Consider the following 23,222-nt stretch of genomic DNA (forward strand, 5'->3'; position numbering starts at 1 on the left):
TCTGTCTGTGTTGGCCCTGCCATGGGGGTGGACACTTGTCCAGGTTCTACCCCGCCTTCCTTGTCCACGGTGTACAAGGAAATGCATCTGGGATAGGCTCCAGCCCCCCTGCAACCTCGATAGGGACAAGCTGTAGAAAATGGGTAGCTGGATTTCATAAAAGAAATGGGTAAGATTTATTTTACATTCCAAAGCAATCAGAAAACCCAATAAGTAAACAACAGAGGCCTGTGTTTTACTCAAAAAGTCAGTGAATTTATCCAAGAATTGAAAGCTTGTCCATACATATCCAGAAATGACATATATACTGCTCCATATGTGCCAATCAGTCAAAGTTTTTTTGTATAGGCCTTTATCACAAATGCATCAAAGAGCCACAACCCTCAGATCTGAACCCAGATCCGGGTGAGAAAAAAACCCAATGGAAACAATGAGAGCCCTTGGGAGGGACCGCAGATGTGGGGTTAGAAACAGACCTGAAACAATGCCTGTGATGGAAAAGAACCTTGCGGAGCGTCATCCTTCATGGACTGGCCCCCAATCTTTATAAGACAATTTACAGAGGGCCATTATTTCTCTGGCCCTGACAAGCCTACCCCTGGACGCACCACCAACCAAACGACTCAGCAAGTGCCTTTTTCAGTCGCCTTCTGGTTTGTCGTCATCCTTCAGAAGGAGAGAATTGCAGCCATGTCTGCCATCAGATGGACCACAATAATGAAGGCCCAGCAATTGTTGAATTGACAATAGCTGCTCTGAATGTCTCCCCTGACCTGGCTGTGAGCTGGTCTACCGGACAAGTGTGGACTATCACATACCCCCTGTGTGCTTACGGTGGACGGAAGGGACATTGTTTCTAAACATTTCCAATACATTTAGCAACATCATTCAATTATCAAGATATCATGCATGTTAACAAGCAATTGCAGTGGTAGTGATGCAACGTTGTGATTCAAAGGACGCGGGTTCAAGTCCCGCTAGGAGCCCTTGTTATCTATGTTTTATTTTTTTAATGATGATGAACATGTTCCACCCATTTTCCTGGGCAATGTTCCATAATGTTGACAGGTGTGCATATTACCTATGGGCTGTTTTGACTCTAACATGTCACAAACATGCTAATAAGACACCCATCTACTGTTAAACATGTCACAAACATGTTAGAAAGGCACCCAACTAGTCACACATGTCACAAACATGTTAGAAAGACACCCAACTACTGTCCAACATGTCACAAACATGTTAGAAAGACACCCAACTACTGTCCAACATGTCACAAACATGTTAGAAAGAGACCCAACTACTGTCCAACATGTCACAAACATGTTAGAAAGACACCCAACTACTGTCCAACATGTCACAAACATGTTATAAAGGCACCCGACTAGTCACACATGTCACAAACATGTTAGAAAGACACCCAACTACTGTTCAACATGTCACAAACATGTTAGAAAGACACCCAACTACTGTCCAACATGTCACAAACATGTTAGAAAGACACCCAACTACTGTCCAACATGTCACAAACATGTTAGAAAGACACCCAACTACTGTCCAACATGTCACAAACATGTTAGAAAGACACCCAACTACTGTCCAACATGTCACAAACATGTTAGAAAGACACCCAACTACTGTCCAACATGTCACAAACATGTTAGAAAGACACCCAACTACTGTCCAACATGTCACAAACATGTTAGAAAGACACCCAATTACTGTCCAACATGTCACAAACATGTTAGAAAGACACCCAACTACTGTCCAACATGTCACAAACATGTTAGAAAGACACCCAACTACTGTCCAACATGTCACAAACATGTTAGAAAGACACCCAATTACTGTCCAACATGTCACAAACATGTTAGAAAGACACCCAACTACTGTCCAACATGTCACAAACATGTTAGAAAGACACCCCACTGCCGTTTAATCTGTGAAAAACAGCATATCATTTTTAAGTTTGATATAAAGATAATTTACTGCATTATTGTCTAAATTTGGGTCGGGCATGAAATGGACTCTTTCTTCTGTCAAATGCGCGTCACTAGCAGTTGTTTGTCTGTGTAGGAGGAAGAAGGCTTTGGCTGCTATTCAGCTCAATGGCTGTGGCAGCAGTCTAGAGGATTCAAACTCGTGGTCTTCCCGCACACCCAGCGGTGTCCCTGCCTCAGCGCCATACAGCAGAACTACTGCGCCCAGCCAACTGGACAGTGAGTCTCCCTAAATGGACATGACATTTGTTGGCAGTGTCACACAGTGCTGATGTTTCACAGACCTGGCTGTGCAAAGGAGTTCACCTCATGCAGGAAGACGAGACATTGATCTACCTGCTAAACACAGGTTGGTACCACACACGAGACATTGATCTGCCTGCTAAACACAGGTTGGTACCACACACGAGACATTGATCTGCCTGCTAAATACAGCTTGGTACCACACCCACTCTGCATCACGTGTATAACAATGGCCAGCTAGGATAAGAAATAGCCATATTCTTTGGAAAATATCAACTTTTAGTATTAGATGTGCTGTGCTGGCCATGACAACTGAGAAGAGTCCCAGTATTCAGACAAATGGGGAGTTCCAAAGTTATTTTACTGATAACGCTACTCACCAGCAGTGTTCTCAAAATGACTTTTAAAAAGTAATCAATAGTAGTTACTCGTTACTTGACCCAAAAAAAAATCACTCTTGGTCAATGTAATCAATTACTAGGGAAAGTTAAAAAAACAAAAGGTTAAATATCTGGCACATGCATTAGAGAGATGTTTAACATAAGAGCACAGTGTGTGGAGTCTGTTCTTTTAGTGACGTGTGACATCATCCAGGGTTTCAACAGAACTGTGTTTTTTCACTTTAACAGTTAGCAGCACACTTTGTCGTGTGACATCATCCAGGGTTTCAACAGAACTGTGTTTTTTCACTTTAACAGTTAGCGCCACACTTTGTCGTGTGACATCATCCAGGGTTTCAACAGAACTGTGTTTTTTCACTTCAACAGTTAGCAGCACACTTTGTCGTGTGACATCATCCAGGGTTTCAACAGAACTGTGTTTTTTCACTTTAACAGTTAGCGCCACACTTTGTTGTGTGACATCATCCAGGGTTTCAACAGAACTGTGTCTTTTCACTTTAACAGTTAGCAGCACACTTTGTTGTGTGACATCATCCAGGGTTTCAACAGAACTGTGTTTTTTCACTTCAACAGTTAGCAGCACACTTTGTCGTGTGACATCATCCAGGGTTTCAACAGAACTGTGTTTTTTCACTTTAACAGTTAGCGCCACACTTTGTTGTGTGACATCATCCAGGGTTTCAACAGAACTGTGTTTTTTCACTTTAACAGTTAGCAGCACACTTTGTCGTGTGACATCATCCAGGGTTTCAACAGAACTGTGTTTTTTCACTTCAACAGTTAGCAGCACACTTTGTCGTGTGACATCATCCAGGGTTTCAACAGAACTGTGTTTTTTCACTTTAACAGTTAGCACCACACTTTGTCGTGTGACATCATCCAGGGTTTCAACAGAACTGTGTTTTTTCACTTTAACAGTTAGCGCCACACTTTGTTGTGTGACATCATCCAGGGTTTCAACAGAACTGTGTTTTTTCACTTTAACAGTTAGCAGCACACTTTGTTGTGTGACATCATCCAGGGTTTCAACAGAACTGTGTTTTTTCACTTCAACAGTTAGCAGCACACTTTGTCGTGTGACATCATCCAGGGTTTCAACAGAACTGTGTTTTTTCACTTTAACAGTTAGCGCCACACTTTGTTGTGTGACATCATCCAGGGTTTCAACAGAACTGTGTTTTTTCACTTTAACAGTTAGCGCCACACTTTGTTGTGTGACATCATCCAGGGTTTCAACAGATCTGTGTTTTTTCACTTTAACAGTTAGCAGCACACTTTGTTGTGTGACATCATCCAGGGTTTCAACAGAACTGTGTTTTTTCACTTTAACAGTTAGCAGCACACTTTGTTGTGTGACATCATCCAGGGTTTCAACAGAACTGTGTTTTTTCACTTTAACAGTTAGCGCCACACTTTGTTGTGTGACATCATCCAGGGTTTCAACAGAACTGTGTTTTTTCACTTTAACAGTTAGCGCCACACTTTGTTGTGTGACATCATCCAGGGTTTCAACAGAACTGTGTTTTTTCACTTTAACAGTTAGCGCCACACTTTGTTGTGTGACATCATCCAGGGTTTCAACAGAACTGTGTTTTTTCACTTTAACAGTTAGCAGCACACTTTGTTGTGTGACATCATCCAGGGTTTCAACAGAACTGTGTTTTTTCACTTTAACAGTTAGCAGCACACTTTGTTGTGTGACATCATCCAGGGTTTCAACAGAACTGTGTTTTTTCACTTCAACAGTTAGCAGCACACTTTGTCGTGTGACATCATCCAGGGTTTCAACAGAACTGTGTTTTTTCACTTTAACAGTTAGCGCCACACTTTGTTGTGTGACATCATCCAGGGTTTCAACAGAACTGTGTTTTTTCACTTCAACAGTTAGCAGCACACTTTGTCGTGTGACATCATCCAGGGTTTCAACAGAACTGTGTTTTTTCACTTTAACAGTTAGCGCCACACTTTGTTGTGTGACATCATCCAGGGTTTCAACAGAACTGTGTTTTTTCACTTTAACAGTTAGCGCCACACTTTGTTGTGTGACATCATCCAGGGTTTCAACAGAACTGTGTTTTTTCACTTTAACAGTTAGCAGCACACTTTGTCGGCTCTGACGGCAGCTCTGGTAAATATTTTCTCCCTTTAGTGTTACCGCTGCTAAATAAAAGGATTGGATGTGCTTCCATGGCAGTCAGAACTTGTCAACAAACGGGCTATTGTTTGGATGGCAAGTTTGTCACTTCAGTCTTGGATTTGTTGTTCAATATTCCCATGGCGTACATGTGCGTACATTACAATGTGATTCTGCCTGTTTCTATTTGATCTTAGATTCATTTTAGTGCAATACCGCTTGTTGGTTTCTCGGGTAAAAGGATATTCCTTGAATTAAATTTGCTGCACTTATGACCAGTGTTGGGTTAGTTACTGAAAATCAGTAACTAGTTACAGTTACTAATTACTTTATTTCAAAAGTAACTCAGTTACTAACTCAGTTACTTAAACCAAAAAGTAATGTGTTACTGTGAAAAGTAACTATTTGGTTTCTTCTTTTATTTTAAGGCTCCCATGAATGCCCTTTTAGCCTTCATGTCAGTACTGTTATTGCACTGGAGATGGAGGATAATACAATCTGTTCATGTCAGTACTGTTATTGCACTGGAGATGGAGGATAATACAATCTGTTGATCAACTTGACATGCATTTGCATCCCTCAACTCTGCTAAGCAATGTGGTCTACATACAACACACAAAGACAAAGAAATGTATTTCAGGCCAGAACAATTTGACAAAAGTATTTGAGATAGCTACAACATAACATACATAATAACAAACAGCAAAATAACAACATCGCTGTAAAGCTGGCACACATGACATGTTTATATGTCATGTCACTACATACAACACACACACTGCTATACACACATGACATGTTTATATGTCATGTCACTACATACAACACACACACTGCTATACACACACATGACATGTTTATATGTCATGTCACTACATACAACACACACACTGCTATACACACACATGACATGTTTATATGTCATGTCACTACATACAACACACACACATGACATGTTTATATGTCATGTCACTACATACAACACACACACACTGCTATACACACACACATGACATGTTTATATGTCATGTCACTACATACAACACACACACTGCTATACACACACATGACATGTTTATATGTCATGTCACTACTTACAACACACACACTGCTATACACACACATGACATGTTTATACGTCATGTCACTACATACAACACACACACATGACATGTTTATATGTCATGTCACTACATACAACACACACACACTGCTATACACACACACATGACATGTTTATATGTCATGTCACTACATACAACACACACACACTGCTATACACACACACATGACATGTTTATATGTCATGTCACTACATACAACACACACACTGCTATACACACACATGACATGTTTATATGTCATGTCACTACATACAACACACACACACTGCTATACACACACATGACATGTTTATATGTCATGTCACTACATACAACACACACACACTGCTATACACACACATGACATGTTTATACGTCATGTCACTACATACAACACACACACTGCTATACACACACATGACATGTTTATATGTCATGTCACTACATACAACACACACACACTGCTATACACACACTTAACCAGGCATTTTTTTCTCCCAAGGAATTGTGAACAGTTCAGCCCACTCCCGTCGCTCCTTCTCCCAGTCGCGCTCCTTTTTTCCTCCAACTGGACTTCTGCAACAAACCTGCAATCTTTCCCTGCTCTTCCACTTCATCTCTCTTTATAGCTGCTGTGTTCATCTTATCAAGTATCAATTGTCCTAAGGGCCCTATATGTTCCAATGTTTTCCCCATGTCCTGAATAAGTTGTTCTAATTTTTGTTTTGCTTTTGTTACTTTCTTCTCTTTATCTGTTGGCTTTGATCTAGCAGCTAGGGCATTAGCTGTGGGCTGACCGGGCCCCATCCATCATCATCTATTTCTCTATCAAACTCTCCTTCCATTTTTTAACTAGACTCTGAGCTCCACAGTTTTATTGCGACAACAATCTTCCCGGAGATAGCTGCGTTAGCCCACTGCAGTTCTCTGAGAGACAAGCTTCTAGGCCGGCCCTAAAGGTCGGTCCGGTCTCCCACTGGGTGTCCAACACAAGAACCACAGCGTTTACTCCAAAGATAAGATGTCTCGCTTATCAACTGGGTGGTTTAGCCCTCGCTGCGTGTCTGTTGGTCAGATATGGACGGTCTTCACCGCCCACCCCACCCTAAACTGTAGCGAATGAACGACGTTCGTTGGCACCGTTAGGTATCCCGTCAGTTCATCAGCCGCAGACCCAGCACACAACGAGTATTCACACAACGATTTACTCAGAGTCTTATTCTCCCCACTTCCCTTCTTACCTCAACAACACTTAAAATACACACACAAAGTTAGTGTCACATACACCTTCGATACCCACACAGTATTTTCTTTAGCTTAAAGTTGTGTTATCGAAAGACTACTCAGTCTCTGTTTTCAACTGCAGTTTCCTTCGACTGTATTTTTCTTCTCCCCTCATTTTTCCCACGTAAAACAACCTATTTTGTTGTTTTGAGGAGTTTTATACAGCGATATTTCAATCTCTCCAAGGTTTATAAACCTATTTTCCCAAACGTTTTTGGAGTTTTCATATCGTAACAACAACTAGAATTTAGGGACCTCAACCCCCGGGACTCTAACCCAGCCGCGGTACTAACCGCTCCTGGACCCCGTCGGATCTCAGGTGGAGTTACGCCACTCTCGAGGTTACTGTGTATTCCTCCTGTATCGAAGTTATTTACACTTCTACTGACTCTTTTAGTTTTTATGTTTTCTTACAAGTACATAGGACAGGACACTATTTTAGTAGTTTCCAATATGCAGAATTTGTTTTAACAGGTTTCTGCTTACCTTATTTGTAAGTGCCGGCTAGTGTCTTTGTCCTTTGTCCATGAAGAAATTTTTTAGGTCCGAATGGTCCTCTCGATGTTCTCCTCACAACTCCCTGTATCCCGGACGAGCCCCCAAATTGTTGAGACGCATTTTTAGTGCCGTCTCACCCGGGCCGGGAGCAGGAAAACAATTCGAGGAGGCAGGAGTTGAGTCAAGTACAAGTATTTTATTTAACGCAGTCTGCAGAGAGCGGAGATCGTATAGTACACTTGAACAGTAGTACCAGGAAAACCCAAAGCGATCTGTCTGAGAGTTTGTTGTACAGTAGCTTATATACCCTGTGCCAGTGGTTATCTGATTGGTCAGTCTACTGACTGACGTCAGTTGCTATGTGTGTCGTGTCTAGGAACTACTCTTAGTTTCCTGTTAAGTTGGTTGTTGCTCAAGCATCTGTTTCCTGTATGTGCAGTGTTTGATTGGTTTCCTGTTAAGTTCGTTATTGTTCAAACATCTGTTTCCTGTAGGTGCAGTGTTTGGCACACTGAGTCAAATTGAGGTCAGGGCGTTTGCTTTGTACACTCATTAACCTCTACCTATTTTGTCAAGGAGCAAGGTCAAATATCCAGACAGATGTGTATACGAAAAGCAAATTAAGGTATACTTAACCAAATATGAGTGCAGGAGTATGTATATGATTTAACATGGCTGAATAATCTAAAAATGTACAAGGTTCACTCAAATCTAGTTAAAAAGATAATACAAAATAATTTCACCCCTGAAAAAAAATGGTGGCTATAAATAATCAAGCCCAAAAATGAGGGATGTCCTGATCAACATTTTTGGCCTGCGATACCAATCACATTTTTGGGGATCAGATGTGATCGACTTTCGAGTTCCAATATGATACAATAGATCAGAGAACTGGACATGTTTGATAGCCAGTAAAGCAAACACAATGTGACCTTAGCATGTTTATAAAACATAAAGACTTAGATGATGTATCACATCTGTGGTGTTGGATGCTACATACCATTGTTTAAACAAAAGAAACGAGCTTAAGCACAAAAAAGAAAAATCGTCATCTCGACCAAAAATGTTGATTGTGAACACATCCAAAAAAAGAAAGAATGGGAAAGGCTGGCATGGAATTCCCTCAGTACAAACGTGATTCTTGTCTGTCCTTTCAGGTTTTCAACCAAGTCTTGGCTCTCCCAGACATGCCAGGTGTGTGGCAGGAACATGATGTTTGGGCTGAAGTGTAAACACTGCAAGTAAGACATTCAATAGTCAGTCTTCTTCCCTTTGAAGATTGTCATTCGTCCTTCCATTTTTCTCTCTACAGGTTCAAGTGCCACAACAAATGTACCAAGGGTGCTCCGTCTTGTCGGATATTATTTCCCACATGTAAGCACTCTCCACAAGCAGGGAAATGTAACAACATACTCATTCAGACTTCTTATTGGCGCAATATATTCCAGAAATGCCAATGAAAGACAAAACAATTGGCAACATTGTGGTATTTGTGCTTCTGGAACTTAAAGTAGCTGTACAGTGGAAAAACATGTTGCCTCTGTATTGGAACTATTATCATATATATCTGATTTATGACACTGAAAGACTTACAAAGTTTGCGAGTTGATAGATATGATCAAAATAGTATCGATCTCACAGAGATTCCAGAGAGATTTTGAGAGATAACGAGGTGATCTGTGAAGTAGAGGAGGAACCACAGATCTCTTCCCCATCAACAACAATGCTAATCAAACAGACTTAGTGAGATCCACCGATTACTTTTCGACAAATTATGATCCAGAACCTTATATGTTTGAGCCCAAGGACAAAGAGGATGAGCAGTATGTTTTACAAGCCGAGTGCTAAACAGATGTAGTTTCATTGTGACTCTATATCATTAGCAGCATTGCTAGGTGCTAAACATACAAACTAACAATAATAATGAAAAATTAAACAAACACTTACTGTAATATTTCCACTCTTGCTGGAAGCTCACATAATTCCATTTAGATGACGATTCAGTCACAATCCTCACTAAGGGTTAAAAAAAAAGTTGCTACAACTAGCGTATTTTTGTCTCTTTTTCGTGAAAGTGGACCAGCATGTCGGTCAATGGCCACATTTGTCTACTAGCAGGTGAGAGATTCGTGAATTATTATCTAGAATTTATTTTTAGCACGTTTGGGACCAAGCAGAAGGAACAACATTACAGGGTAAGCTAGCATTAGCTCACTGCTATCAGTGTGCCACTAAAATAGTCCAATATCTGATACAATAATCTGATACAATAATTCATTAGTTTGTTGGTACTTTGTTACATACATCCAACCCTAACTGACACGTGTGTATAAAATAGAATACTTCTTGTGTGTTGACCATCTTCATGTTGCATCTGACTTGTAGTGCCAAGGATGCACAGAATACTTCTTGTGTGTGTTGACCATCTTCATGTTGCATCTGACTTGTAGTGCCAAGGATGCACAGAATACTTCTTGTGTGTGTTGACCATCTTCATGTTTCATCTGACTTGTAGTGCCAAGGATGCACAGAATACTTCTTGTGTGTGTTGACCATCTTCATGTTTCATCTGACTTGTAGTGCCAAGGATGCACAGAATACTTCTTGTGTGCGTTGACCATCTTCATGTTGCATCTGACTTGTAGTGCCAAGGATGCACAGAATACTTCTTGTGTGTGTTGACCATCTTCATGTTGCATCTGACTTGTAGTGCCAAGGATGCACAGAATACTTCTTGTGTGCGTTGACCATCTTCATGTTTCATCTGACTTGTAGTGCCAAGGATGCACAGAATACTTCTTGTGTGTGTTGACCATCTTCATGTTGCATCTGACTTGTAGTGCCAAGGATGCACAGAATACTTCTTGTGTGTGTTGACCATCTTCATGTTGCATCTGACTTGTAGTGCCAAGGATGCACAGAATACTTCTTGTGTGTGTTGACCATCTTCATGTTTCATCTGACTTGTAGTGCCAAGGATGCACAGAATACTTCTTGTGTGTGTTGACCATCTTCATGTTGCATCTGACTTGTAGTGCCAAGGATGCACAGAATACTTCTTGTGTGCGTTGACCATCTTCATGTTTCATCTGACTTGTAGTGCCAAGGATGCACAGAATACTTCTTGTGTGTGTTGACCATCTTCATGTTGCATCTGACTTGTAGTGCCAAGGATGCACAGAATACTTCTTGTGTGTGTTGACCATCTTCATGTTTCATCTGACTTGTAGTGCCAAGGATGCACAGAATACTTCTTGTGTGTTGACCATCTTCATGTTGCATCTGACTTGTAGTGCCAAGGATGCACAGAATACTTCTTGTGTGCGTTGACCATCTTCATGTTTCATCTGACTTGTAGTGCCAAGGATGCACAGAATACTTCTTGTGTGTGTTGACCATCTTCATGTTTCATCTGACTTGTAGTGCCAAGGATGCACAGAATACTTCTTGTGTGTTGACCATCTTCATGTTGCATCTGACTTGTAGTGCCAAGGATGCACAGAATACTTCTTGTGTGTTGACCATCTTCATGTTGCATCTGACTTGTAGTGCCAAGGATGCACAGAATACTTCTTGTGTGTTGACCATCTTCATGTTGCATCTGACTTGTAGTGCCAAGGATGCACAGAATACTCCTTGTGTGTGTCGACCATCTTCATGTTGCATCTGACTTGTAGTGCCAAGGATGCACAGAATACTTCTTGTGTGTGTTGACCATCTTCATGTTGCATCTGACTTGTAGTGCCAAGGATGCACAGAATACTTCTTGTGTGTGTTGACCATCTTCATGTTTCATCTGACTTGTAGTGCCAAGGATGCACAGAATACTTCTTGTGTGCGTTGACCATCTTCATGTTTCATCTGACTTGTAGTGCCAAGGATGCACAGAATACTTCTTGTGTGCGTTGACCATCTTCATGTTGCATCTGACTTGTAGTGCCAAGGATGCACAGAATACTTCTTGTGTGTGTTGACCATCTTCATGTTGCATCTGACTTGTAGTGCCAAGGATGCACAGAATACTTCTTGTGTGCGTTGACCATCTTCATGTTTCATCTGACTTGTAGTGCCAAGGATGCACAGAATACTTCTTGTGTGTGTTGACCATCTTCATGTTGCATCTGACTTGTAGTGCCAAGGATGCACAGAATACTTCTTGTGTGTGTTGACCATCTTCATGTTTCATCTGACTTGTAGTGCCAAGGATGCACAGAATACTTCTTGTGTGTTGACCATCTTCATGTTGCATCTGACTTGTAGTGCCAAGGATGCACAGAATACTTCTTGTGTGTGTTGACCATCTTCATGTTGCATCTGACTTGTAGTGCCAAGGATGCACAGAATACTTCTTGTGTGTGTTGACCATCTTCATGTTTCATCTGACTTGTAGTGCCAAGGATGCACAGAATACTTCTTGTGTGTGTTGACCATCTTCATGTTGCATCTGACTTGTAGTGCCAAGGATGCACAGAATACTTCTTGTGTGTGTTGACCATCTTCATGTTTCATCTGACTTGTAGTGCCAAGGATGCACAGAATACTTCTTGTGTGCGTTGACCATCTTCATGTTTCATCTGACTTGTAGTGCCAAGGATGCACAGAATACTTCTTGTGTGTGTTGACCATCTTCATGTTTCATCTGACTTGTAGTGCCAAGGATGCACAGAATACTTCTTGTGTGTTGACCATCTTCATGTTGCATCTGACTTGTAGTGCCAAGGATGCACAGAATACTTCTTGTGTGTTGACCATCTTCATGTTGCATCTGACTTGTAGTGCCAAGGATGCACAGAATACTTCTTGTGTGTTGACCATCTTCATGTTGCATCTGACTTGTAGTGCCAAGGATGCACAGAATACTCCTTGTGTGTGTCGACCATCTTCATGTTGCATCTGACTTGTAGTGCCAAGGATGCACAGAATACTTCTTGTGTGTGTTGACCATCTTCATGTTGCATCTGACTTGTAGTGCCAAGGATGCACAGAATACTTCTTGTGTGTGTTGACCATCTTCATGTTTCATCTGACTTGTAGTGCCAAGGATGCACAGAATACTTCTTGTGTGCGTTGACCATCTTCATGTTGCATCTGACTTGTAGTGCCAAGGATGCACAGAATACTTCTTGTGTGTGTTGACCATCTTCATGTTGCATCTGACTTGTAGTGCCAAGGATGCACAGAATACTTCTTGTGTGTTGACCATCTTCATGTTTCATCTGACTTGTAGTGCCAAGGATGCACAGAATACTTCTTGTGTGTGTTGACCATCTTCATGTTTCATCTGACTTGTAGTGCCAAGGATGCACAGAATACTTCTTGTGTGTGTTGACCATCTTCATGTTGCATCTGACTTGTAGTGCCAAGGATGCACAGAATACTTCTTGTGTGTGTTGACCATCTTCATGTTTCATCTGACTTGTAGTGCCAAGGATGCACAGAATACTTCTTGTGTGTGTTGACCATCTTCATGTTGCATCTGACTTGTAGTGCCAAGGATGCACAGAATACTTCTTGTGTGTTGACCATCTTCATGTTGCATCTGACTTGTAGTGCCAAGGATGCACAGAATACTTCTTGTGTGTTGACCATCTTCATGTTGCATCTGACTTGTAGTGCCAAGGATGCACAGAATACTCCTTGTGTGTGTCGACCATCTTCATGTTGCATCTGACTTGTAGTGCCAAGGATGCACAGAATACTTCTTGTGTGTGTTGACCATCTTCATGTTGCATCTGACTTGTAGTGCCAAGGATGCACAGAATACTTCTTGTGTGTGTTGACCATCTTCATGTTTCATCTGACTTGTAGTGCCAAGGATGCACAGAATACTTCTTGTGTGCGTTGACCATCTTCATGTTGCATCTGACTTGTAGTGCCAAGGATGCACAGAATACTTCTTGTGTGTGTTGACCATCTTCATGTTGCATCTGACTTGTAGTGCCAAGGATGCACAGAATACTTCTTGTGTGTTGACCATCTTCATGTTTCATCTGACTTGTAGTGCCAAGGATGCACAGAATACTTCTTGTGTGCGTTGACCATCTTCATGTTGCATCTGACTTGTAGTGCCAAGGATGCACAGAATACTTCTTGTGTGTGTTGACCATCTTCATGTTGCATCTGACTTGTAGTGCCAAGGATGCACAGAATACTTCTTGTGTGCGTTGACCATCTTCATGTTTCATCTGACTTGTAGTGCCAAGGATGCACAGAATACTTCTTGTGTGTGTTGACCATCTTCATGTTGCATCTGACTTGTAGTGCCAAGGATGCACAGAATACTTCTTGTGTGTGTTGACCATCTTCATGTTTCATCTGACTTGTAGTGCCAAGGATGCACAGAATACTTCTTGTGTGTTGACCATCTTCATGTTGCATCTGACTTGTAGTGCCAAGGATGCACAGAATACTTCTTGTGTGTGTTGACCATCTTCATGTTGCATCTGACTTGTAGTGCCAAGGATGCACAGAATACTTCTTGTGTGTGTTGACCATCTTCATGTTTCATCTGACTTGTAGTGCCAAGGATGCACAGAATACTTCTTGTGTGTGTTGACCATCTTCATGTTGCATCTGACTTGTAGTGCCAAGGATGCACAGAATACTTCTTGTGTGTGTTGACCATCTTCATGTTTCATCTGACTTGTAGTGCCAAGGATGCACAGAATACTTCTTGTGTGCGTTGACCATCTTCATGTTTCATCTGACTTGTAGTGCCAAGGATGCACAGAATACTTCTTGTGTGTGTTGACCATCTTCATGTTTCATCTGACTTGTAGTGCCAAGGATGCACAGAATACTTCTTGTGTGTTGACCATCTTCATGTTGCATCTGACTTGTAGTGCCAAGGATGCACAGAATACTTCTTGTGTGTTGACCATCTTCATGTTGCATCTGACTTGTAGTGCCAAGGATGCACAGAATACTTCTTGTGTGTTGACCATCTTCATGTTGCATCTGACTTGTAGTGCCAAGGATGCACAGAATACTCCTTGTGTGTGTCGACCATCTTCATGTTGCATCTGACTTGTAGTGCCAAGGATGCACAGAATACTTCGTGTGTGTGTTGACCATCTTCATGTTGCATCTGACTTGTAGTGCCAAGGATGCACAGAATACTTCTTGTGTGTGTTGACCATCTTCATGTTTCATCTGACTTGTAGTGCCAAGGATGCACAGAATACTTCTTGTGTGCGTTGACCATCTTCATGTTGCATCTGACTTGTAGTGCCAAGGATGCACAGAATACTTCTTGTGTGTGTTGACCATCTTCATGTTGCATCTGACTTGTAGTGCCAAGGATGCACAGAATACTTCTTGTGTGTGTTGACCATCTTCATGTTTCATCTGACTTGTAGTGCCAAGGATGCACAGAATACTTCTTGTGTGTGTTGACCATCTTCATGTTTCATCTGACTTGTAGTGCCAAGGATGCACAGAATACTTCTTGTGTGCGTTGACCATCTTCATGTTTCATCTGACTTGTAGTGCCAAGGATGCACAGAATACTTCTTGTGTGTGTTGACCATCTTCATGTTTCATCTGACTTGTAGTGCCAAGGATGCACAGAATACTTCTTGTGTGTGTTGACCATCTTCATGTTTCATCTGACTTGTAGTGCCAAGGATGCACAGAATACTTCTTGTGTGTGTTGACCATCTTCATGTTGCATCTGACTTGTAGTGCCAAGGATGCACAGAATACTTCTTGTGTGTGTTGACCATCTTCATGTTGCATCTGACTTGTAGTGCCAAGGATGCACAGAATACTTCGTGTGTGCGTTGACGATCTTCATGTTGCATCTGACTTGTAGTGCCAAGGATGCACAGAATACTTCTTGTGTGTGTTGACCATCTTCATGTTGCATCTGACTTGTAGTGCCAAGGATGCACAGAATACTTCTTGTGTGCGTTGACCATCTTCATGTTGCATCTGACTTGTAGTGCCAAGGATGCACAGAATACTTCTTGTGTGTGTTGACCATCTTCATGTTGCATCTGACTTATAGTGCCAAGGATGCACAGAATACTTCTTGTGTGTGTTGACCATCTTCATGTTGCATCTGACTTGTAGTGCCAAGGATGCACAGAATACTTCTTGTGTGTGTTGACCATCTTCATGTTGCATCTGACTTATAGTGCCAAGGATGCACAGAATACTTCTTGTGTGCGTTGACCATCTTCATGTTGCATCTGACTTGTAGTGCCAAGGATGCACAGAATACTTCTTGTGTGTGTTGACCATCTTCATGTTTCATCTGACTTGTAGTGCCAAGGATGCACAGAATACTTCTTGTGTGTGTTGACCATCTTCATGTTGCATCTGACTTGTAGTGCCAAGGATGCACAGAATACTTCTTGTGTGTTGACCATCTTCATGTTGCATCTGACTTGTAGTGCCAAGGATGCACAGAATACTTCTTGTGTGTGTTGACCATCTTCATGTTGCATCTGACTTGTAGTGCCAAGGATGCACAGAATACTTCTTGTGTGTGTTGACCATCTTCATGTTGCATCTGACTTGTAGTGCCAAGGATGCACAGAATACTTCTTGTGTGTGTTGACCATCTTCATGTTGCATCTGACTTGTAGTGCCAAGGATGCACAGAATACTTCTTGTGTGTGTTGACCATCTTCATGTTGCATCTGACTTGTAGTGCCAAGGATGCACAGAATACTTCTTGTGTGTGTTGACCATCTTCATGTTGCATCTGACTTGTAGTGCCAAGGATGCACAGAATACTTCTTGTGTGTGTTGACCATCTTCATGTTGCATCTGACTTGTAGTGCCAAGGATGCACAGAATACTTCTTGTGTGTTGACCATCTTCATGTTGCATCTGACTTGTAGTGCCAAGGATGCACAGAATACTTCTTGTGTGTGTTGACCATCTTCATGTTGCATCTGACTTGTAGTGCCAAGGATGCACAGAATACTTCTTGTGTGTGTTGACCATCTTCATGTTGCATCTGACTTGTAGTGCCAAGGATGCACAGAATACTTCTCGTGTGTGTTGACCATCTTCATGTTTCATCTGACTTGTAGTGCCAAGGATGCACAGAATACTTCTTGTGTGTGTTGACCATCTTCATGTTGCATCTGACTTGTAGTGCCAAGGATGCACAGAATACTTCTTGTGTGTTGACCATCTTCATGTTGCATCTGACTTGTAGTGCCAAGGATGCACAGAATACTTCTTGTGTGTTGACCATCTTCATGTTGCATCTGACTTGTAGTGCCAAGGATGCACAGAATACTTCTTGTGTGCGTTGACAATCTTCATGTTGCATCTGACTTGTAGTGCCAAGGATGCACAGAATACTTCTTGTGTGTGTTGACCATCTTCATGTTGCATCTGACTTGTAGTGCCAAGGATGCACAGAATACTTCTTGTGTGTGTTGACCATCTTCATGTTGCATCTGACTTGTAGTGCCAAGGATGCACAGAATACTTCTTGTGTGTGTTGACCATCTTCATGTTTCATCTGACTTGTAGTGCCAAGGATGCACAGAATACTTCTTGTGTGTGTTGACCATCTTCATGTTGCATCTGACTTGTAGTGCCAAGGATGCACAGAATACTTCTTGTGTGCGTTGACAATCTTCATGTTGCATCTGACTTGTAGTGCCAAGGATGCACAGAATACTTCTTGTGTGCGTTGACCATCTTCATGTTGCATCTGACTTGTAGTGCCAAGGATGCACAGAATACTTCTTGTGTGCGTTGACCATCTTCATGTTTCATCTGACTTGTAGTGCCAAGGATGCACAGAATACTTCTTGTGTGCGTTGACAATCTTCATGTTGCATCTGACTTGTAGTGCCAAGAGCAGAATCCGTACCTTCAGATATCAATAATGGAGTGGATCTCGCAGCCAAACTCCCTCTTCAGTTTGCCACTCTACCCAAGGCCAAAGGAGTATGTATTCTTTGTGTTGCCTTCCCAAGACGTGGGGTAAGTAAGAGGATGCTACCAATAGCGTGTGTGCTTTCCCGCAGGATTCGGCTGTCGCTCCAGTCCAGCTGGACTCCAGCAGTAACCCATCATCTACCACCTCCTCCACACCTTCCTCCCCAGCACCTTCTCAGCAGAGTAACCCAGCCAGCGTCAGCGCCACACCCTCACTGAACACACCACCTGGGGGGTCCCGGCATGGCAGCTTTCACTTCCCAGGTCAGCCCGCTGGTCTCACTGACACATGTCTTTGTGTTGTTTGCTAGCAGGCTCCTTTCACAACAATGACAACCATGTTCATTCTTCTTCTATTTGGTGTTGAGGTCATTAGCGTTTGCTGCTGCTGCTTGTTGCTTTCATTAGTAAAAAGTTACTTACTGTTTTGAACTCGCTGTGCTTCTAATGCTGTTTTAATAATAATAATATAAGTTTCAGAATCGACGTTGTAACATACACAAAAGTGATGAATTACTGGTAAGAGTAATGATGTAAGTAATGCTGTAGAATTGAACAGTTATTTGGAACACTGGTGGATGATTGGCAAATAAATCCACCATTGCTAGAAGGTAATTAAGTACAAAATGAACAGATGAACATGATTGCTAATTAAGGCAGTTTATGGACTACATTTAATTAACTTATGGGCAAGAAATACATGTTTTCTCTCTATTTTCAGAATTTCTGACAGCATATGGAGAAATGGTTTTAAGACCTCGTGACATGGCTAATGGTTGGAATATTTGAGTTGAAAATACAATGCAATTAGAATAAGATGCTATCTGCTATGACTGATAAATGTAATTCAAAAATCACTTTATTTTGTCTTCTCTAATAATCAGCGAGACAAACTACAAGCGTTGTGTGGGGTATTTGTTCTATCAGCGACCGGATGAAGGCCATGTTCTCAATTCACGGAAAATTACAAAAATGCTTCCATTTGTAAAAAGAGAAAAGTTAATAATATTTGCGGAAGTTGAAGACAGGGATGATCATTGATGTTTACACGAACACAGACACACTTTGCAGCTAACAGTCCTGACTGTTGTACACAATATTGATTAGTCACTTTCTGATTAGAGGCTCAAACAGATTCAGGTCCAAAATGTTTTGAGGGCATGGTGTATCTTCATTTTGGCTCGACTTTTGCAACTTTCTTGGTGTTGAATATCAACTTATGGCTTCATTAACTCAGCTTTGAATTGAATGAAGAGTTATGGAAGTGAAAGACAACAACTTAACTTGAACTAGTACTTCAGTTCAATACACTGTCCTGTGGTGTTCCACAGGGTAGCGGCCTCTTCACAGCAAATGTGGGAATGAAGTTTTCAAAAGAGTTCACATTTATACAAACTGATCCAACTGTAAAGAGAATTGTTTCAATTGTATGATTCAACATCAATTGCCAATGGTTTTAAATGAGGCCCAAAATAGCAAGTACTAAGTCATGATCACTTCCTGAACAAGTAAACGGATGGTTTCATTGAAAAAGCTGTCCGTAATCTTCAAATTTCCTTCTGTAAAGCAGATGAATGAAGCTACTTCTGATTATTATCCAATGATTTAGCTTGTTTGAAGTAATACGGCGTCTAAATTGTCAAAAGTGTACACAAAGAAGATCTTATTCCTTCATGAACACTGATGTCAACATCAAGTCCTTTCTTCAACAGATACTACAGACTCCATGTCGACTGGTGGTCAGCAGTCCGACAGTTCCAATGACTCTGGGTAGGAAGAAAACACAAACGTCGAGTGATAAATGTTGTAGACGTCCGTGTAATGTTTCCTTGTTTTCTTTCTTCGTCTGTCAGAGATTCTCAGTCAGCCGTTACTCCGATACAGGTAAAAGGACAGGTGAGTAGCAGCAGTCCATTTCACGCTTGTACCTGTGACTGACACAATGTTCATTCTGTATAATAATCAGTAAGGGATACAGTCTGTGGAGAATGTCTCAAAGTGCCTCATACTGAACAAATAATTCCTCACTAAACATGAGCGACATCAGTCTTTCTTTCCAGGGTGCTCTTAGGGATTCTAGGCCCTCACTGTTTGTGTTGGTTTTAGGAGCAGGGCCAAAAGGCAGGGGTTGAGTATCCGGCTGGGGATGACAGCTTCTCCGTGGTGGACTTTGATGAAGACGGGCTGGATGATCTGCCCTCTTCAGTCCACCGCCGTGGGACCGCTGGACGTTGGAGGCGGGGCATCAATGGTAAAGCCAGTCAGACCAGCGTCTACCTACAGGAATGGGACATCCCGTACGAGGAACTGCAGCTCGGCGAGCTTATAGGCAAGGTAAAGAAAAACACTCTTTTTGATGTTTTTTTTAGATTGGGAAATGTTTGGCAATAACAAAAAAAGTTGTCAGGGCAAAATGAGTAGAACACCTTCAAAACCCTCAAATCTAGACTCTAAACATCCCAGAACAAGCTAGTCAGGCTATTTTTAGACCTCCACCCCAGGTCACACCTCACTCCAACACACTTCTCCAAAGTGGGCTGGCTCAGGGTAGAAGACAGAGTCAAACAACTTGCACTGAGCCTAGTCTATAAAATGTGCTACACCTCCCTGATACCCAAGTACATGTCAAACTACTTCCTTAACGTAAATGACCGCCATAACCACAACACCAGGGGGAGCTCCACAAACCACGTTAAACCCAGATTCCCATCTAACAAAGGTCTTAAGTCATTCTCTTTCTATGCCACATCAATGTGGAATGCACTCCCAACAGGTATAAAAGTAAGTGCATCTCTATATTCCTTCAAAAGCGCTCTAAAACATGACCTCCAGGCAGCTTCAACACTTTACTAATACCCTCCTCCATTCACATCCCATCTCCCCGGATTATAAACAACCTAATGTTAATAATCAAATGTACTTCTAATGTATATACTGTACTTGTTCTTATGCTATATGAACTGACTATGTTCTCTGCTGGCTGTACATATCCTACTAAGTCACACCTACACTGTTTCAATGTCCACATTTCTCTGTTGATGCAATTGTTGATGACTGAAGTACTGATATCAACCAAAGCTCCTCATCCCACCCCCCGGATTGTAAATAATGTAAATAATTCAATGTATATACTATGATGATTAACTTGTGTGATGACTGTATTATGCTGATAGTATATATTTGTACCATGAACTGATGAAGGTGGACCCCGACTTAAACAAGTTGAAAAACTTATTGGGGTTTTACCATTTAGTGGTCACTTGTACGGGATATGTACTGAACTGTGCAATCTACTAATAAAAGTTTCAATCAATCAATCAAAACCCCCCTCAAAGTCTCTGAGGTCAGCTGATCAGTTTCTTCTTGTCGTCCCAAAGATCTGCAAAAAATCCAGAGCGGGTTGTGCATTTTCTGCTGTGGCTCCAAAACTTTGGAATGATTTCCTTCGTTTGATTCGGACGCTCCCTCCATGACTTCTAAATCAGATTGTGAAACATATTTGTAATCCTTGGCTTTTAAACCAGCATGTGAGTTGTGTGATTTTAGTCGCTTTTTTTTTCCGTTGCCATATTGATTCGCTTTTGAGTTCCATGTTTTTTACAATTGACTCCTTATTGTTGTCTAAATGTGTGTGTAAGTCCTGTGCAGCACTTTGTGAAACTTGTACTGACGGCAACAGTACCTGGTCTTCCTGTGTCTGCTGTGGAACTTCATCCACGCCAACGTTATCATGGGCACTCATCCTTCTGACAGCCTGGAGAAGAATGTTGTGAGGGAATCTTTGAGTGTGACTTCTGTTCTCTAGGGTCGTTGGGGCAAGGTGTACCGGGGTCGCTGGCACGGCGAGGTGGCCATTCGCCTTGTGGAGATTGATGGCAACAACCAGGAGCACCTGAAGCTGTTTAAGGAGGAGGTGATGAACTACAGGCAGACCAGACACGAGAACGTCATCCTGTTCATGGGTGCCTGCATGGCTCCGCCCCACCTTGCCATTGTCACCAGGTAGACGCCTCTGAGAACTAAATTACATACACACCTCTCAGATATACACAACTAACCACCAATAGGAATTTTCTTAGGATGTAACTATGGTGCTCTTAATGGAAATAACTCCTCCCTTGACTCTATCGTCTCGATTCAAATGAATGGAAAGGCCTTTAATTTGTTCGAGGCCACCTGGTAAACACCATCTTAACATGAAACATGGTTTTTGATCAGAAAAACTACATTCCGATTACAAATATTGTTTACAAAAGAATACAATAGAATATAAGTAAATTAACAACATGATCAACTCTATGCCAAGGAGGTGTGTTGCACTGCATGAGGCAAATGGTGGTCATACCAGATACTGACCCCCCTGATCCCCAATAAAGCAAAAGTGCACATTTTAGATTTGGTTTTTGTTGTGAGCAGCCTAAGGCACACCTGTAAAATAATCATGCTGTTTCATCTGCATCTTGATATGCCACACCTGTGAGGTGGGATGGAATATCTTGGCAAAGAAGTAATGCTCACTTACACAGATTTAGACACTTTTGTAAACAATATTTGAAAGGAATAGGTATTTTGTGTATATAGTCAAAGTTTGACATCTTTGACTTCAACTCATGAAAAATGTATATTTCTGTTCCTACTCAGTGGCCTAGTGGTTAGATTGTCCGCCCTGAGATGGGTAGGTTGTGAGTTCAAACCCTGGCCGAGTCATACCAAAGACAATTAAAAAATGGGACCCATTGCCTCCTTGCTTGGCACTCAGCATCAAGGGTTGGAATTGGGGGTTAAATCTGTTATGGTTATATATATCTATATATATATAGTTCAAGGGTGGACCCCGAGATGCAGAGAATGGAGGCAAGGTTAGCGATAGTGACAGAAACTAAATATTTAATACGTCAAAATGGTAACTAAGGAAGATGGGGCAAACGTGCACACCATGGGAAATATAACAAAGGTAGTCTCTCTCAGAGGCTGGCAGGGAATAGGCCAGGGCGCACACAGCGTGGCAAAACTAGTCCTCAAAACAAGGAGGCTAGAAAAAACAAAAACACAACCAGGTCAAAATACATGAATATACGAGAGCAACATACCAGGGGAGCTGAATGCGAGAGGGACGTGTCAGAGTGGAGTTCAGGAACTATAGTCGGCAGGGACCAGCTGGCGGTGAAGCGCTTAAATACTACCGGGACGTGATTGGCAGCAGGTGTGCCTAGTGAGGGCCAATAGACTGGGGGAAAACACTGACACACCAGATGAGGAGGCAAGTAGAATACAACAAACACAACATAAATCACCAAAAATGATTCCCGGCGTGGCCACCGCTGCTGCCCACTGCTCCCCTCACTTCCCAGGGGGTGATCAAGGGGATGGGTCAGATGCAGAGGACAAATTGATATATATACATATACAAACACAATGTGTAGAACTCTATAAACATATACAGTTGTAAAGTTAGTGTACCTATATAAATATTACATACATGTGTAATGTAATTAAATAAGCATCTAAATACATATGATATTAAAATCATCAACTTCTGTTGTTTTTTAATATTATTTATTCCAACTGTGTGTTGTCTCAGACTAATATGTGATTACGTTACCAGCTGTTATAATATCTCATCTGCGACTGCAATTCTTTAAGTCTGCAA

The 23,222-nt window shown here is 41.7% G+C and overlaps 1 protein-coding gene across 18 annotated transcripts in view; it reads left to right on the plus strand.

The window, feature by feature from the left end:
* The window catches only part of LOC133564850 (kinase suppressor of Ras 1-like), a 57,197-nt gene that overhangs the window by 26,075 nt on the left and 7,900 nt on the right, over window positions 1-23,222 (plus strand). For 15 of the 18 annotated variants that reach the window (XM_061919386.1, XM_061919395.1, XM_061919396.1 and 12 more), the window contains 11 exons: window positions 2,077-2,219; window positions 2,283-2,349; window positions 8,821-8,904; window positions 8,976-9,037; window positions 17,484-17,581; window positions 17,662-17,836; window positions 18,294-18,347; window positions 19,285-19,342; window positions 19,426-19,468; window positions 19,679-19,906; window positions 21,378-21,574. In XM_061919386.1, coding sequence (XP_061775370.1) covers window positions 2,077-2,219; window positions 2,283-2,349; window positions 8,821-8,904; window positions 8,976-9,037; window positions 17,484-17,581; window positions 17,662-17,836; window positions 18,294-18,347; window positions 19,285-19,342; window positions 19,426-19,468; window positions 19,679-19,906; window positions 21,378-21,574 — 1,209 coding nt within the window. The remainder of the gene's footprint in view (window positions 1-2,076; window positions 2,220-2,282; window positions 2,350-8,820; window positions 8,905-8,975; window positions 9,038-17,483; window positions 17,582-17,661; window positions 17,837-18,293; window positions 18,348-19,284; window positions 19,343-19,425; window positions 19,469-19,678; window positions 19,907-21,377; window positions 21,575-23,222) is intronic. The other 3 variants (XM_061919383.1, XM_061919387.1, XM_061919388.1) reach the window with 3 other exon arrangements.

Source organism: Nerophis ophidion, linkage group LG13, assembly GCF_033978795.1.
Source record: "Nerophis ophidion isolate RoL-2023_Sa linkage group LG13, RoL_Noph_v1.0, whole genome shotgun sequence".
Lineage (NCBI taxonomy): Eukaryota > Metazoa > Chordata > Actinopteri > Syngnathiformes > Syngnathidae > Nerophis > Nerophis ophidion.